This window comes from Marmota monax, unplaced genomic scaffold, assembly GCF_021218885.2.
Source record: "Marmota monax isolate L192 unplaced genomic scaffold, Marmota_monax_Labrador192_F-V1.1 WCK01_AAM20220418_F8-fsc00012, whole genome shotgun sequence".
Lineage (NCBI taxonomy): Eukaryota > Metazoa > Chordata > Mammalia > Rodentia > Sciuridae > Marmota > Marmota monax.
The window spans coordinates 14,267,739-14,286,896 of NW_026695227.1; the positions used below are offsets into that span (position 1 = coordinate 14,267,739).

The 19,158-nt window shown below is 34.5% G+C and overlaps 1 protein-coding gene across 15 annotated transcripts in view; it reads left to right on the forward strand.

Moving 5' to 3' along the window:
- Positions 1–18,531, forward strand: part of Fgfr1op2 (FGFR1 oncogene partner 2) — a 28,861-nt gene extending 10,330 nt beyond the window's left edge. For 7 of the 15 annotated variants that reach the window (XM_058576301.1, XM_046435805.2, XM_046435808.2 and 4 more), the window contains 6 exons: positions 5,493–5,641; positions 7,921–8,038; positions 9,292–9,434; positions 11,912–12,025; positions 15,002–15,115; positions 16,524–18,531. In XM_058576301.1, coding sequence (XP_058432284.1) covers positions 5,507–5,641; positions 7,921–8,038; positions 9,292–9,434; positions 11,912–12,025; positions 15,002–15,115; positions 16,524–16,661 — 762 coding nt within the window. In that variant the 5' untranslated portion in view covers positions 5,493–5,506 and the 3' untranslated portion in view covers positions 16,662–18,531. The remainder of the gene's footprint in view (positions 1–5,492; positions 5,642–7,920; positions 8,039–9,291; positions 9,435–11,911; positions 12,026–15,001; positions 15,116–16,523) is intronic. The other 8 variants (XM_058576302.1, XM_046435807.2, XM_046435811.2 and 5 more) reach the window with 3 other exon arrangements.
- Positions 18,532–19,158: the final 627 nt, after the last annotated feature.

Below are 19,158 nucleotides of genomic sequence, written 5' to 3' on the forward strand. Positions count from 1 at the left end.
CATGATTGCATTTCTTTTAGATTTTTTTCCCCAATATGTATTTTATTATTTTATTTTTATGTGGTGCTGAGGATCAAACCCAGTGCCTTAAACATGCTAGGTAAGCACTCTACCTCTGAGCCATAACCCCAACCCTTCTTTTAGATTTTTTTAAGGTTTGTTTTGTGATCTATCCTAATGAATATCCTATGTACACTTCAAAATAATGTGTACAGTAGTTCCCCCTTATATTTAGGGGATATGTTCCAAAATCCCGAGTGGACACCTAAAACTGAAAATTATACCAAACCCTATGAACACTGTCTTTCTTATACATTCCTATGGATAAAGTTTAATGTATAAATTAGACCAGAGTAAGAAATTAACAATAGGCTTCTCACTCTTGAGATAGTTTGTACACTGTCTCTTTTCCTTTAAGTGTATAATTCTTGTTTTCCTAAATAAATCTCTGCTTCTGACTCCAGAAAATAAAAAAGAGATTAACAATACTACTAATAAAATACAACAATTATAAAATATACTGTAATAAAAGTTATATAAATATGGTCTTAAAATATAGGTTTTGGTTTTGGGTGTGTGTGGGTTCTTCACTCTATACACAGCTAACTTTATGTTATGCCCTGCAGTGTTGCCACATAGTACTAGAGTAATCTGTCCTATGTCTAATGTCCTCCTTCCATGACTGCAGATTCTACTGGCATCTTCCTGCAGATGAGCTTAGTTTCATTGCAGTTGAAAATTCACATTGGATGGTATCCTTTCTCTTTATTTAGTCTCTTCAACACTGCTGGAAATTCAGCAGCAGCTTCCTCATCAGCAGACACAGCCTTTGTAGTAATTTCAGTCCAAACCTATTCCTGAGTCTGTGTAACCATCCTTTATTTGCAGTAAATGGCTTGGTGTTATGTTATTTCAGAGGCTCCCTGCTGAAGTCTTCATATAGGCTGAATACTTTCTAACACAAAATATTACCACCAATCCGGATGTGTTTTTCTGTTCATGTGGTCCACCTACAAATTTAATGCCCTGCCCCACCTTCTTTTGTACTCAGATTGAAAAACAGTCTTCAACACTTTTATCTTTTTGGTTCTGGGGACTGGAACCCAGGGCTTTGCAGAGGCAGAGCATGCACTCTTATCACTGATCTACAGCCCCAACTCTCTTTTTCATCTTAACTAATTACTAATCACATAATCACATGCTGTGGCTGCAGCTTTTGTAGCTTGGGTTGTGACAGCAAAACCAGCACAAATTTATTTTTTCTTCACAGTTTCAGACAGATCTTAGGAACCTTGGTATATAGTTTTGTGGGTTTTTTTTTCCCTGTCCTTATGAGAATTTTTCACTTAAAGGAAGCACTTATGGTTTCTTTGGCATGTCCAAATTGCCGGCATCACTACTCTTGTACATTGAGGCCATGATTAAGTAAAATAAAGGTTACTTGAACACTGGTACTGCTACTGTGATAACTAGTAAGTGACTAACAGGCATGGAATATAGCCAGCATGATTGGACAAAGGGATGATTCATGTATTAAGCCGGAATAAATAAAGATTTCATAACACTGTTCAGAATGGCTTACAATTTAAAATTTATGATTGTTTATTTCTGGATTTTTTTCAGTTAGTATTTTTGATCCACAATTGGTCATGGGTAACTAAAATCATAGAAAGTAAAACCATGGATAAAGAGAACTATCGTATTCTACCATTGTTGGTAGTAGTGTTTCATAAAATCAGTTCAATCCACTTAGATGATGATGTTCATTTCCTCTGTATCCTTCCTGATTTTCTGCATACAAGATCTGTCAATTCCTGAGAAAGGAGCATTGACGTTTTTAGTAGTAAGTGTGAATATGTCTATTTATCCTTTCAATACTTTCAGGTTTTGCTTTACGTATTCTTGCGTGCGTGTTACATTAGGATTCTTGTCTTCTTGGTGAACTGGCCCTTTTATCATTATGTAATGCTTCTTTGTCCCTGATCGTTTTCTTTTCCCTAAAGTGTCTTTACTCCAGCTCTTAAAAAAAAAAAAAAAAACGCCTTTATCAAGACATACAATATACTATTTACCTATTTAAAGTGTACGATTGAATGGGTTTTAGTATATTCACAGTCATATAACTGTCAACAAAATCAATTTTAGAATATTTTATCACTCTAAAAAGAAACCATATGCCATTAACAATTATTTCCTATTCCCCTTAACTTTTCCCAACCATACCCTACCCCCTGCTATACTCCAGCACTAGGCATTCACTAAATTAATTTCAGTTTCTATGGATTTTCCTCTACTGGACATCTAAATCATAATATGTGGTCACTTGTGACTGGTTCCTATCACTAAGCATAATAATTATCATTCATGTTCCTTGTTTCAGGACATCTTTTTATTTATTCATTTTTTCATTTGACAGACTGGGTTAATTCTAATTTTGGGCCATTATGAATAATGTTGCTATGCATAATATTTTGCTTGAATTTTTTTTTTCATTTTCTAAGTGTATATCTAGAATGGAATCATGTGTTTGACATCTTGAAGAACTACCAGCATATTTTTCATAGTGGCTATACCATTTTTACATTCCATGGGTACTTTATGCAAATTGCAAATTCTCCATATCCTAGCCAACACTTAAATTTTTTAATGTCTTTTTTGTGATAGCCACCCTTAATAGATGTATCTCATTGTAGTCTTTTTAGTTTTGTTTTTTGTGGTTTTGGTACTGGGGATTGAACTCAGGGGCAGTTGGCCAGTGAGCTACATCCCTAGCCCTTTTATTGTGAGGCAAGTTTTTGCTACATTGGTTGGGATCTCGTTTACTTGCTGAGGCTAGCCTCAAACTTGTGATCCTTCTGCTTCAGCCTCCCTAGTCACTGGCATTACAAGCGTGCACCACTGTGCCCTGCTTGTTGTAGTTTCTTTTCTTTCTTTTTTTTTTTTTTTTTAATTCTTTTGTAGGTGTAGATGGACAGAATGCCTTATTTTTTTTATTTTTATGTGGGGCTAAGGATCGAACCCAATGCTTCATACAGGCTGAGCAAGTGCTCTGCCACTGAGCTACAGCCCCAGCCCTTGGTGTAGTTTTTTAATTGCATTATGTTGAGCATGTTTTCATGTACTTTTTGGTATCTGGCTTTCTTTTGATTAGTATTTGTATAGTGCATCCTTTTTCTATCCTTTTACTTTTAATGTATCTATATTATATTTTAAGTGAGTTTTATTTAGATAGCATATAGGTCTTCTTCCTCAAGTAAAATATTAGAAACCTTATCACAATATGGGCCTCTTTGTTGCCCCTCTCTCCTTATGTTGTAGTTATAGTTGCATTCTATATTACCTCTGTATATGCTAAAAATTCCATCAGACAAAAGTTGGAATTCTTATTTCTAAACACCAAACATTTTAAAGAACTAAAGAGACTATTTACTGTTATTTATAATTTCTGTTCCTTTTTCTTCATTCCTGATGTTTTTTCTTTCTGATATCATATTGCTTTTATCTGAAGAATTCCTTTAGAATGAGTCTATGGCCATATCAGGTGTTGGGCTTCCTCAGTACTATTGATGCTGGTTCTGTTATCTGTAAGGGTCTCTAGCACTAGCTGTACCAGTAATGGTGAGGGGCCCAGGTGCTTCACAAGGAGAGGCCAGGGTAAGAATCAGAGCACCTCTTCTGTGGCACTCACATGCAGTCCATTAAGCAATGCATGACAGGCAAGGTGTGGGGGTAGGCAGCCAGGAGTAGAACTGCATGGTTGTGGTGTTCCTTTCTGCTACTGTAGGCATGTCCACCCAAGTGTGGGACCTCAGACCAACCCCTAACTGCAGGCACTTGGTGACAGGATAGTAGTAGCAAGACCCTCCACCCTCACTTCTGTCCTGTCTGGGATGGAGCAGAACAAAGTCAAGGCAAAATTCATCCTGGGGCCTGTCTTGGCTATGCACACTCAGGGTCAGGGCAGTGGGGTTGGGGGGCTTTTATTCTAGAATTGCTTTAGATGTAATGCCCTCCATAGAACCAGCAAGAGTGAATCACATCTGCAGCCAAGCAATATTCCTTTCAGTGGAAGTGCATGAGCAAGAGAAGAATGCTCCAGGCATCAGGCAAGGTTCTCCCCCCCCCCACCCCCCTTAGACTGCAGGTCCCTCAGCAATTAGATCTCCAGCATTGCTCAAAGCTATCCCAGCAGTCCTCCATAGGCAAAGCAGCAGTGGGACCCATGGAGTTTTTTCCCTGCCCTGTTAATGACAGGAGCCTGTTTGGGTGAAGGGGTGAGGGGTCCCTTCATTTCAAGCACTAGAGTGAACCCCCATGCTACTTAATGATCATGCCCCTGGTTTCTAAGGGCATCATCCCCAGTCTCCCAGTTCTTGAGGGTATTGCCTTCTGTTCTCATGTCACAAACCCTGTTTATGACAGTGTAGGACACACAGCAGGTTTGAATCATTCATCTGCTGAGCCATGTTTGGTTCCTGAGGCAGCTACCTGCTAAGCCAGTGCAGTGGAATGTCGAAGTTCCAGAAATGTGAATATATTGGGGTTTCTAATCCTTAAAGCAGCCCAAAGTCAGACAGTAGGTCTCTTCTCAACATGGCTCCTGAACTGCACCCTATATATTCTCTGGAAGGTGATATTAAATCCTTTTCAAAGCAGGTCTGTTAGATAGATTTCAGGTAACTTACCTAGGTAGGGCAGCAAGCCAGTGGGCATAGTGAAACTTTGCAAAAGCTAGGGTTACCAGTATCCACACTGATTATTTTGTGAGACTGTTTTTTACCCTTACCCTGCAAATGGAACTTTTTTTTACCCTTTCCCTATCCCAGTTGTAGGGTCCGGTGGCAAGTGCTGGGCTATTTTGTTTCTCTTACTGTATTCTTCTCCCAGGTTTATAAGAATTTACAAGGTTACAGTATCTCGCTCCCTGCTTTCCAGTGTTCTCCCATGGTCACTCACTTGTGAATTCAACTATATACCTATTTGTTTCATTGTTGAGGGGGAGGTGAGTGCTGGGTACCTCTAATAGCCATCTTGAAATTCCCATTAAATTTCCCTTATATATACCAAAAGTTTCCCATAAGAGCCAGTGTTATTCAAATCAAAACTTTTTTTTCTTTTCACCATATAATAAGGAAAATACAAGAGTTAGGATTATAATGTGATTTTATATAAGAAGCATACCCAAGAGAAGATTGAGACTTTGAATAGCATTGACACATAGAAGCAATTTTGTCTAGTTAGTAATATGTGTTTTTAAGGAGTGTCTCAGATCACCTGACTAAGTAGAGGCTAAGCAGCGTTCTTTACACTCTATTTAAACTTCAAGCTTATATCATTTCTAACAAGCGAAATCACAAGGTGTTCTTAGATTCTTTTTTCTCCCAATGAACAAACTTAAATGAAGCTTTAGAAGTGTAATTTTGTATATGTGAAGCTAAAACAAGGTGATATGCAGACTTTGTTTTGAGTCTCAATTTTAATTTTAATTATAGATATTCTTTTAGAAATGAGTTGCACAATTGAGAAGGCACTTGCTGATGCTAAAGCCCTTGTTGAAAGATTGAGAGATCATGACGATGCAGCAGAATCTCTGATTGAGCAAACCACAGCTCTCAACAAGCGAGTAGAAGCAATGAAGCAGGTTTGATTTTTCCTTGATACCATTTAACAGAAGCAGTCATTGACATTTATGTATTGCTTGAATCATAGCTACTGCTTTTAATGTTCCCTAAATTTTGAAGTAGCTTCACTTGTATGTTTAGTCTGCTTTAAATGAGGATATATTTGTCGTGTTTAGATGGCATACATGTATGTATGTATGTGTGTTCTAAAACCTATAGATTTGCTGAGCACTGTAATCCCAGGAACTTGGGAGGCTGAAGCAGGAGTATCACAAATTCAAAGCCAGCCTCAGCAACTTGGCAAGGCCCCAAGCAACTTAGTGAAACCCTGTCCTGAAACAGAAAATTAAAAGGACTGGGCATGTGACTCATTTGTAAAGTGCCCTTTGTTCAATTCCTACTGCAAAAAAAAAAAAAAAAAACCTGTAGATTTGATTACTTTTCTGATAGAGATGCACATTTGAGTTTAGACCTCAAATGAATTTATTAGGTCTAGATAAATTTGACAAAGACCAGATAATACCTTTTACTAATGTTGACATACATTTTGCTTTGTCTTATGTAAGACAGATGTGTTTATGTAGTTTTCTTATAAAATGCTATTTAACAACCAAATATTTTCTAAAGTGATGCAAAGAAATATCTGGTTTACAGCCTATGCAGTAACACATTAGTACTTTCTATCTTGTTTTTCATTTAATGCTCTCAACTAAAAAGAAATTAAAAGGTTTTCATAACTTGATTTTTTACCATGTATAACAGTATCTTTCAGTGAACTATAGAGTCTAGCTACCATTTTAAACCCTCCTCTGATAAAAATTTTTAATTATTAAGAAAATTATACAATCTCATGTATTGTGATAGAAATTAGAGGGGAAAATGTATATTCACAGCCAACTTTTATGAAACTCACCCATTCTGTAAAAGGAAACAACCTGAGGTAATGCTCTTAACAAAGCTATGAAAAATAGTAAAGCAAGTTTACTTATTCTGTTTTGCAGTCATGTTGCCCTAAACAGATTACCTGCCTCCATAATGTGCGGTTTAACTCTGGCACTCCAGTGAACATATGCCTGGTATTAACTTGTTTTTAAAAAAGGAATTTGACATTTGAAGTTAAGAATCAGGAATGTTGTTATGAATCCATTACTAGGTGTCTCATAATGTCTTGAAAGTAAATGATTGCAATTTTGAAGTTACATTCTTACTTTTGGGGGGTGGGATACTGAAGATTGAACTCAGGGGCACTGGACCACTGAGCCACATCCCAGTCCTATTTTTTGTATTTTATTTATAGACAGGGTCTTACTGAGTTGCTTAGTTCCTCACCATTGCTGAGGCTGGCTTTGAACTTAACATCCTCCTGTCTCAGCCTCCTGAGCTGCTTGGAGTACAGGTGTGCGCCAATTATTTTTTTAATGCAAATTATTTTGCATTTCTTCCGAACATGTTCTTTTAAGATAATTTATATACCATAAAATTCCACCCTTTTAAATAATACAGTTCATTGGATTTCAGTATATTCATAGGTTGTGCAACCATAATCACTAATTACAGACCATTTTCATCACCCTAAAACTGTAGACCCATTAGCAGTATTTCCCTAGCTTTTCCTTCCCCTCCCCACTAGTAAGCACGAATCTTTTCATCTGTGATTTGCCTGTACTAGATAAGATGATATAATATGTGGCTTATTGTGATTGGCTGCTTCTTTTATTTTCCCCTGGTACCGGAGATTGAACCCAGGGGCACTTAACCACTGAGCCTACATTCCCAGCCCTTTTTAATTATTTTGTTTAGAGATAGGATCTTGCTAAGTTGCTTAGAGCCTCCCTAAGTTGCTGAGGCTGGCTTTGAACTCAAGATCCTCCTGCCTCAGCCTCCTGAACCACTGGGATTACAGACACTTGCCACCACACCTAGCTGTGATTGGCTCTTTACAGAGTTTTTACAATTCCTGTCACAGCATGGAATCAGTACTTCATTCCTGTTTATTGCCCAATAATATTGCATTGTGAGGATGCAACACATTGTGGTTTATCCATTCATCAGTTGATAGACATTTGAATTTGGGGGCTCTTACACAAAATGGTGTTATGAATATTTGTATACAAGGTTTGGCATGGATGTAGGGTTTCCGTGCCCTGGGGTATATACCTAGGAGTGGGATGAATGAATTATATAATATCTTGTATGTTTAACTTTTGAAGGATCTGTTTATTTATTTATACTTATTAACACATCAGATATGTTTCCAAATACTTTCTCCAGACATATTCTTTTTTAATCATTTCATTAGTATCAGGAAGAAATTCAAGAACTTAATGAAGTCGCAAGACATCGGCCACGGTCTACATTAGTTATGGGAATCCAGCAAGAAAACAGACAAATCAGAGAATTGCAACAAGAGAACAAAGGTAAGACATATTATCGCTGTAGATGAATGGCTTCTTTTCTTCTTCTTCTTTTTTTTTTTTTTTGGTACTGGGGTTTGAACTGGGGCATTTTATACTGAGCCACATCCCCAGTTCTTTTTATTATTTTGAAACAGGGTCTTAAGTTGCTGAGGCTGGCCTCAAACTTGGGATCCTCCTGCCTCAGCCTCCTGAGTCACTTGGTATGACAGGTGTACACCCCCACACCCAGAGAACTTCTTTTCTTGGTCTTAGAATCTCATCCTCAATACTTAGTTTGCACCATTATTTTTGTTACCTGTGAAATGACTCAGTTTCATTCTCTGCAGTTTCACTGCTTTAGCCCCCGTTAGGGTGCTGTCCTCTTAATCTTTTGTCTGTTCTGTCCTAACTGGTCTCCTTGATTCTAGTCTTTCCACTTCCATCAGTCTTTAACACAAGCATCAGATTGATTTCTCAAAAATAAATCTAATCATGCTACTTTTTGCTTGAGAACTTTCATTGTATCCTTATTTCCTTACATAAGGAACTTCAAAGTCAATTCCAGGCCTTTTCTGTCTTCTTCCCACAGCTCTTCTCTGTGAATATTTTGCTCTTGCCATTTCAGACCAGTTTCTCAACACATCATCCATTTTAATGCCTCCTTACCTTGAATCTCCAATCTTTAATTTTTCAACCCAAGAAAATCAAAGTCATCCCCGTGTCACGCTTCTGGAAAACTTTCACAAATTTCTCCCCAGAGATTTCTCTTAAATGTGTTTGAGTAGCTCTGCACTTACCACATATTTGTTTTCTGTACTGTACCCTAAACTCTAATAGTTTTGGGGTATTCTTAATATAGCAAGAGCATTGTCTGATGTTTATTTGCTATTTAGTAAATGTTTTCTGATACTTAAAAACTGAGTTTTAAAGCTGGGTACAGTTGTACATGCCTGTAATGCCAGTGACTTGGGAGGCTGAGGAAGGAGAATTGCAAGTTTGAGGCCAGTGTTGGCAACTTAGCAAGACCCTGTCTCAAAGTTAGAAATAAAAAGAGTTATGGATATACCTCAATAGTAAAGTGCACCTGGTTTCAACCCCCACCACTAAATAAATTATTTGTCTTTTATTGTTACATGGGTAGAATTTTATATATCATGTTTTCTTTTTAAAATATCCTATTTATTTTGGTATTTGGGTATTTTGGTAAATATAATATTGAAGAGAATATTTTGTTTACCCTAAATTTTAATAAAATATACTGTTATTCTTGATAGAATTACGTACATCCCTGGAAGAACATCAGTCTGCATTGGAACTTATAATGAGCAAGTATCGAGAACAAATGTTTAGATTGCTCATGGCTAGCAAAAAAGATGATCCAGGTATAATAATGAAGTTAAAGGAGCAGCATTCCAAGGTAATCCATTCCATAAAGGTAACTTGAACGGGAAAAGAGGGACAGTTGGTTGTGTTCAGATTAAAAAAGGGATATCTAGTAATGCCGCCTTAACATGACATTGACTACTTCATGTTTTTAACTGACATTTTCTGCCTTCTCTTTTCTCACTTCTTGTTTGTTATGTGCCATAGTCTATTTGATTTTTTTTTTTCTAACTCATACTGTTTGTTAGTAACTTTTAAACAAGTATGTATGTATATTACACACACTGTTTTGGAAATAAAGGTAAGTTTGTTCAATTCAAAATTAGTTTTGTAAGTTATCTACTTTTAAGAAATATTTCTCCCAGTAAATTTATATAATGACATATTTTGTGAGAACAAAAATTGAAATGCTTTGAAATTTTAAAAAAATTTTGAAAGCAACTAAATGTAAATTTGTTTTTCTGAAGACCATTTTCTGAATGAGGCTAATTTATCTACTCTATGAATGATCCTGATTATAATGAAAAACTATGGGGCTGGGGAGAAGAAAAGATTGTACCAGTCTATTTAAATTTTGCTCTCGGGATTGCATACCAATTGACATCATTTTTAGAGGCAAAACTGAAGTGGTTAGAAACTAGAGTTTTTTTTCCTATTGTTCTTGTAGGATTCCTGTGTCTATTTCCTTTGGTATGTTTCTGTATTTACTGGCAACTGTTATGAAGATAAGTAGACTAATCTCTTCACCATTTACATTGTATTTTAAACTTAATTTTAGCTGCTGGTGTAAAATAGAAATATTAAAGGTTGTGATAACCTGGCCATTATCTGTAGTGCATAATAGTGAGATACTTGTTATTAGTTATTAAGAAATAGTGGTTGTTATAAGACATTTTTGATCTTTCTCAATTAGGAAAACACATTTTAGATTCTTTAAAATATTTCTTCCATCTGGTGCTTATGTTTTTAAATTATTATTAATTCTTCTGGAATTAAGTGTCTAGTAAATAACTCTTTGAGAAAACTTAATAGGTTCTTCTTGTGTCAACTAGTAAATTAATAAATTAACAACTTTGGGCTTGATATTATCTAATATTCATCTCCTAGCCAAATGGAAATCCTTGGCTATTTAGGGACAATCTTTTGAATATGAAATCTATAGTTGGGCTGGGGATGTAGCTTCATAGAGCACTTGCCCAGCCATGCAAGGCCTTGAGTTAGATCCCTAACATTAGAAAAAAAAAAAAAATCCATTGTTAATGAGACCATTACAAATCATTTAAATTTAACAATATAACTAAGACTCTTTTTTTTAAATAATGAAGAGAAATTGAGTTAAAATTATTGATAAGATGAATGTAATCTTGACATATTCTAAAAGGACCTTCTCTTTTATAACTTGAAAAATAAATTTTAAAGATCTAATCTAAAGGGAAGAGAATACCATGTCAAAAAATGCTTAGGATCCGATATTGCAGCTTGTTAGTCCCATCTGGTAGCAATTATGACAGAGCAAATGTTTTCTAAAACACATTAGGGGATAGAGATATAGTTCAGTGGTATTGTGTGTGCTTAGCAAGCATGAAATCCTGGGTTTAATCCCCAGCACAAAATATAAATAAAACACATTAGATTTAATCATTCATTGAAGCTATTTTACTAATTAGTAAAGTTAAACATTTTCTAGATTGCTCTAAACCATCCATTTTCATTATGTGGATTGAATTTAAGTGCTGATCCTTGCCTTCCATAAAATGACTATAAAGTTACTCGTTATTAATTCTAACTAATACATATTAATGTTTGTGATTTTGATTTTTCCCAAAAAGGAGACACCTTGACTCAGTTAAACAAACATTTATTAACACTTGCACGGGGTTAGTTGTTAAGCGTAATAACAATGTGAATGAACAAATAAGTTAAATTACTATTTGAGCTTGTAATGGGAGATACAGACACAAACCTAATTAATATAGGGCAGGGTCTGATAGAAATAGGAATTGTTACCAGAATACTAAAAAGCAATATTAGTTCTTGTGAGGAAAATCTGGAAAGATGTTCAGTAAAGAGAAAATGTATCCAAATTCAACCTTGAATTAATTATGAAGGTGGGGAGGGTTTCCATAAGCAGAAGTGGGTTAGGGAAATACCATAAAAGCACAAAACAATGGGATTCTAGGACATGTTTGAGTATTAGTGCCCTGATAACATCTAAACACAAAAATAATTTTATGACAGTTAGGGGTAACATAAAGTTACACATAGCAACATTTTGGAGTAGAAGACCCTTTTGAAATACTACAGAAGTTTGTGAGTGCACACTTAAAAATCTGTAGAAAGTTTGAGAATTTATTTTCATCCAAATAATTATTTTTATTTAACATACCTTTTTGGAAATCTTAAAAAAACAAACATTTTGAACAGTTGGCTAACACGCATGAACTAACACTCATTCAGTTTTTAAAGTACGGATAATGTCCGTATTAACATTATAATGACTCTGTACTACAGATTGACATGGTACATCGTAACAACTCCGAAGGATTCTTCCTTGATGCATCTCGACACGTCCTTGAAGCACCTCAACATGGACTGGAGAGGAGGCACTTGGAAGCAAATCAGAATGTACACTAAATAAAACAGTCAATTTTGGGGTGTGGATGGAAAGGGGGTCCATTTAAAAAGTTCTTTTACTTTGAATTTCCCTCCCAGAATAGATCAGCAAATAAATGAAATCAACTAAAAATAAAATGCTGTGCTTTTGGTAGTTATGCTGTTTAGTGTAGAAACTTTAAAAATTTGTCATTAATTCTCTATATATTGTATCATACACAGTCACTAATTCTCTTGTGTATTGTATCATACACAGACTACAGATTTCAAATGATATTTAGCCCAGTTTTGCATTTATTTTCTCTTATTAGCTTTGTTGCTGCAGTTTTTGTTACAACAAAACAGTTACATCAAGGACATTTTCTTGTCCTGGACATTAAGGATATTTTCTTGACATTAATTTTAACCTGATTTCTTAAAGTCTTGATCCATCAAAAAGGAAATGTTTTAATTTAGGTTTTTGATAGTTTGTAGTCCTTTACAGTTCACAAATAAGACAAAAATGCCTTTTGTTTATATAATTTAGTAGTGCTCTTTCCATGTGTCGTCTCTTTTTAAAAAACTTGTAGCCATTCTTTTATCTTCTTAGTAAAGTAAAAATAAGCCTAGACAAAGTTAAAAATGAAAAGCATTAGGTACACTCCTATAATCCCAGCAACTCTAGAGGTTGAAGCAAAAGGATCACAAGTTCAAGATCAGCTTCAGCAATTTTAGCAGGCTCCTCAGTAACTTAGTGAGACCCTGTCTCAAAAAATATAAAAGACTGGGGATATAGCTCAGTGGTAAGGCACCCCTGGTTTCAACCCTCAGTGCCTCCCCCACCCACCCTCTCAAAAAAAGTCATTTCAAAACAGTTTAATAATTATGTTGCTAACACTTTTGCCTTCAAGGCAGTTTTGAACCAGTCTTGTCTTTTACACCTATTGAAAACTGATTCCTCACAAAAGATTTTATAGTTAACAAGTGAACCATTAATTGGGCCTGTAAAAATACTATCATTTAAAGTTTGGTTTTTTTTGTTTTGTTTTGTTTTTGTGGTGATCTTGTTAGAAGAGACTTTTTCCTGAAAAAGAAAGTAAATATCTATTTTCTTCCAGTTTAAAAAGACTTAATTGAGAATGCTATTGTTATTCAAAACTTATGTTCATTACTCATTTTGCTGTTGCAGTTATCTGTATTTACTTGCTTTTAAACATTATGTTCCCTTTACAAGTGGGAGGAAGTTTATTTTTTATTTTTTGGTACCAGGGATTAAACTGAGGGGTACTGAACTACTGAGCCACATCCCAGCCCTATTTTTTGTATTTTATTTAGAGACAAGGTCTCACTGAGTTGCTTGTTAGCACCTTGCTTTTGCTGAGGCTGATTTTGAACTCAAGATCCTCTTGCCTCAGCCTCTGTGCTGCTGGGATTACAGGCATGAGCCAACCATGCCCAGCTTTTAATGATTTTTTTTTAACTGTTGCAGAGTATGGCAAGTATGTGTCTTGATCCTTTTTGTTACTATAATCTAATCCAAAATTGCCCAGTAGAACTTTCTGAAATGATGGAAATGTTCTTTATACTAATGTGGAAGCAAATAAGAAATGTACGCTAAATATATGTGTGGCTGTTGAGCACTTGGAAATGTCAGTGCAGGAATTAATAATTATATGTATTTAATTTTAATAGCACTGTGCTGGACAGTGCAGATTAGTTTTTTATTGTGCCTTCTTAAGTACTCAACATTATATAGATGTCATCATTGGAATAATACAAGGAGAGGTAGGAGGGGGTATAGATCAATGGTAGAACATGTCTTAGCATGTGCAAGGCCCCAACACCAAAAAAAAAAAAAAAAAGAAATGCATTTTTATTAGATTATTAAATGAGGTGGGGAATGTAGCTAAGTGGTAGAGCACTTGCCTACCATGGAGTAAGGTCGTGGGTTCAATCAGCCCTACAAAATATATATGTATATTTTATACACACAAATATGTATACATATATAAACTGTATATTTTTTAATGTGGTTTGCTAAAGATAGATCCATTCTTTTTTCCCTGTCATTTCATCCAGTTTGTTTTGTGGGGTTTTTTTGAGGTCTTGTTCAAATCCTGTTTACAATCAAAATATATACAACTATTTGAGACTTGATGTTTATTTGGAAAGTTATTCATTTTATATTTAAGCTTGGCCTTGATATATAATAACCTCCATTGCCAATGAATAATGGTCGATAGAAACTGATAATGATAGTGATTTTTCTCACATTTCTATTGATTTTGAATGGTATTTGCTTCACTTGACTCTGAGCTCCTGCAGGTCAGGAAATAGTCTTAGCAGGCTTGATATTCCTGGTGCCTGGTACAGTACCTGGCACATCAGAGATTTGCAAAAAAATAAGGAATTCTCGAGTGGGACCTCATTTATGCACCTAACAAATGTGGATGTCTGTATTATGCTGAAATTATATTTTCAATGGTTGGCAAAGGCCATTTAAGTCTATTAAGTTCTCAATATTATATAGAAAACACTAAATAGGCAAATATAAACAGGATACAGTTCTTGCTTTCAAAGAGGATCAATTTATAGGCATGGATAATATTGAAAAGATTTGTGAATCATGAAAAATTGAAGACCAGTGTGTCAACAATTTTTTCTTCACAATTAGTTTGACCCGTTGTATATATAGGTGTGAAAAAGAAAAAGTTGCTGATTCCTGTGGTTAGAGGAATATGAAACAAGTAAATTTCTTGGTACTGGGTTTAATTATATCTTGCTGCTTATCCTTAATTCTAATCCTAATAGAAATCTGATTTCAAAAACACATTCATTGTTAATCATCTTTGTTGTGATCTAACTACTACATTTACATTAAATGGCAATACAAGAATATTACATTCATATTAAATGACAGTGCAGATTTTATTAAAAGGATCCAAAACTAAAAATAATTTGAAAAATAAAGTATTTCACTGATTACCAACTCGTATGCCTTTTTTTCAGGAGTTACAAGCACATGTTGACCAGATAACTGAAATGGCAGCAGTGATGAGGAAAGCCATTGAAATCGACGAGCAACAGGGTTGCAAGGAGCAGGAACGAATATTTCAACTTGAAGTAAGTTTTAAATTGCAAATGTAGGTGAAAACTGTCCATAAAAAGACATGCCAGAGGGGCTGGAGTTGTGGCTCAGTGGTAGAGTGCTGGCCTAGCACATGTAAGGCACTGGGTTTGATTCTCCACACCACATAAAAAAGAAAAAAATAAAAGGCATTGTGTTCATCTATAACTAAAAATATTTTTTAAAAAAGACATTCCAGAATCCCATTTAAAAATGTACATATACTTTTCTGGAATACTTGGTAATGTTCTTTTCTTAATCTGGATGCTGGTTATATGAATATATGATGTAAGACTATACAGTAATGCAAGAATCTAGGATCATTAGGAACTTATACCAGTAGTGGAGAAAGTTATATTCCTTTTCTTACTAAATGAAGGTACTTATTTAATTTAGTAATTTTTATAAATTTGTTCATTCTATCAAGATAGTACAGGGAAAGGGTTCATTAATCCACATATATTTTTTGTGTACTCTTATTTTCCAAGGACTCTAAAAGTCTTTGTCTCGATCCATCTTTTATTTTGTATACAATTAATAATTGGAATAGACTTTGAAGTCATTATCGGGAAAAAATTGACTTCTTACTCTTAAACATGTATTCTCCCGTTTGTGTTACAGGAACGGGCAGACTTTTCCAATAGTGAACCAGCAAATAAATTTTCTATACTTCTCAAACTAAACAGTTTGCACCTGCTCAACTTTGCCATGTAATGCAAAAGTAGCCACAATAATATATGATAAATTATAAAAGATTATTTTTAACTATCTGAAAATTTCTTAACAGTAATTCTAGAGTTGGGGGAGGCAAAATTTTTTTGTGTTTTGGTATTTGCACACAACACCTTTATTTTATTTACCTATTTTTATGTGGTGCTGAGGATCGAACCCAGGACCTCAAATATGCTAGGGGAGTGCTCTACCGCTGAGCCACAACCCAACCCCCACCCTAAGGCAAAGTTTTTTACAGTGTCAAATATGGTTACTTAATTTCCTTTTGAGAAATATCATCTACTCAACCCGGCTGCTCTCAAATTTCTGTGTAAGGGAAACAAACTAGATGGCTTGTCCTACATTCCATACTATCATGGAAAGTAATAAAAGTACTAATGTACTGCGAGGGTGTAGTCAGAGGGTATTATTCACTACCTTTATGAATTTATATCTAGATCCAGATGCTATTTTCTTCATCTTTAGTATGATTATAAGGCAGTTTGAGTTTTTAATCTCAGTTACATCTGTGTATATATAAGACTTTGCAGTGGTGGGAGAGGGTGAACATAGTTCACTTTTTTAAAAGAAAAATTGTTTGGGTTCAGCTTGTCAACTATATGTAACTACATTTATGCCAGTTACAGAATATATATATATATTTTTTTTTTTTTTTGGCTTGCCTCCTTCTAGCAAGAAAACAAGGGCCTGAGAGAGATCCTTCAAATAACTCGAGAATCATTTTTGAACCTTAGGAAGGATGATGCATCAGAAAGCACATCTTTGTCAGCATTAGTAACCAACAGTGACCTGAGTCTGAGGAAGAGCTGAAAGGGTTCCAAGTCTGGGAACTTTGTATATGACTCTAAACTATCACAAAGACTGGCCTATAAATGAATGAATGAAGAGAAAACTCAAATTCAATCAACCCTTTTTTTTTTCCTCTATGGTTTGTACAGTGCACTGGCTAAGTGTTAGCCAAAAAAAAAAAAAAAAAAATGTATAGTTGGTCATAAACTTTATTCCAAAACATAATTGAAATGGAAACTGAGCCATTGTTAATTGGTGAACAAACAAAGGGTTTTCACAGTGATGGCTGAAAATATCAAGAGCTTTCAGCAGTGCTATTGGCTTTCTAAATGATATACTTAGATACACTTGACTTTTCCCAGTAATTGTTTGGGAATTCATAGAATTATCCTAATTTACGATATTTTGCCATGGTTTTGTGAATGGAAGATCCTTATACTCAGTTTAATCCTTCCTGTTTGGTGTCAGAGTTAACAAATAGGTTATGTACCATAAGACTTCAGCTTTAGTGATTGCCTGTCTCCTTTCCCATTAATTTAAAATTTTTTTGTCAAAGAAAATTCAGGTTTAAAGGTTGCAGTAATGTTTTACATGTACCACAAATAAAAGAGGAAATTTAATTATAGCTAATTTACCACATAAATGATACTTAGCTAACAATTGTCCATAACTTGCTAAAGAATATGAAATATTTCAGGAATGAAAGATAAGGAACATTACTTTCTAAGAAGATCTTATAAATAAACATATTTAGTAGGTTAAACTACTCCTCTGAAAGAATAAGTTTTGGTTTTTAGTCAACAATAAAAACAATTTTTCTCTTTTCTGTTTGGTATTTAAGGACCTCATATATTTCATTTACTTAACAAAGTTGAAATGTTTCATGTAGTAAAATAGGTATGGTAATTTCAAAGTAAATTCAAAATTATGGTTTACCCAACCCTTTTTTAAGTAATTAAGATACAGAAAAAGTAGACTCAAATATTAAAAAATATATATATATTTTTTAAGCTCCATCTGCCTCATTCCCTTAAGGTTTTTTTGGTTTGGTTTGAATAACTTTTCATTACTACAGGGGGTTGGAAATCTATGGATTTACAAGTATTGGTTTTATTAAAACATGTCAAACAGTAAGTAGATTTCTTTTTTAAAGCAAAAAGATACAGAAACTTTGACACCAATTGAAACCTAAATTTTTCTTTATTTTGTAGTGATCATATAGAATAAAAGAATGAGTATCAAATATTATTAAATATACTCATTTTATCACACATTAAAATTAACACATAGAAAATTCTACTTATGAGTATATAATTTGTTAAATATTATGTCATGACAATTTTTAAGTATAATTTCATATATTGATAAAACTCAAAACTACTTTTCACTTTAGAAATTTTCTACATTAAGTTTGGGGAGAGAAGGGTAGATGGGGCTTACTGATTAGAAAAGGGTTAATAATGGCCCAAAACATTAAATTTCTTTTTTCATTCAGAGGCCTTAACTGATACTTTATAAATGACAGTCTTTTATTTTTAAACTTTTCTATTTTTTTCAGAAAGCAGACCTTAATTCAGTGGCACATTCAAATAGTTTTTATCCCAAGTAAAAATTAAATAAGCTACACAGTTGAGATTCTAAGGCAATTCATTAGGCAGCTGTAATTATAAACATTACTTGATAAATATTTTTATAAACAGATGAGTTAATTTATTCTTGGTGTTCTTGCTTGAATATGATTTTAAGGTCTTGGGTGTTTGAAAGACTTTGTTTTTAATGACAGTTTTCCATCCCCTACCCCCGCCTTTTTTTTAAGAACTTCAAATTTGTGTCTGAGAGTATATACTGCATAGGAGACTATTTTATCAATAAAGATGGATGATTAAATATTGGTATGGTCTCCAATTTAATTTTAAAACAATGCTTACATTTCTTACGGTAGTTCATTTTTAAGGCCTTTTGTCTTTTTTATCATAGGATGATACTTAGCAACAATCTCTATTTATATTTCCTAGGGATTGGCCAGTGGCTTATTGCTGATCCTGCAAACCTTTTTATCATCAGTAGTGGGTTGAATAGTATCCCCCCAAAGGGTAGGCCCAAAGCCTAACCCACTATACCTAGCAATGTGACCATATTTGGAAATAGATAAAGGATCTCAGGATAATATCACTCCACATTAGACATGGCCCTAAATCAATGATTGGTGTTCTTATAATGAGATTTGCAACACAGAGAGAAAGCCATGTGAAGATGGAGGCAGAAATTTATGCAAGTCAAGAAACACCAAGGATCATGAGTCACTGCCAGAACCAAGAGTGAGGCATAGAATGGATTCTCAGCTCCAAGAAGGGAACAACTCCTGCTTGATTTCAGACTCTGGTCTCCAGAATTGTGAGAAAACAAATTTCCATTGTTTTAAGCCACCCAGTCTGTGGGTAATTTATTAATACATCATTTGTTTATCAAGTATAAGCTATATTTTTAAATTTTTGTATAGGAAATACAGTTCTAAAAA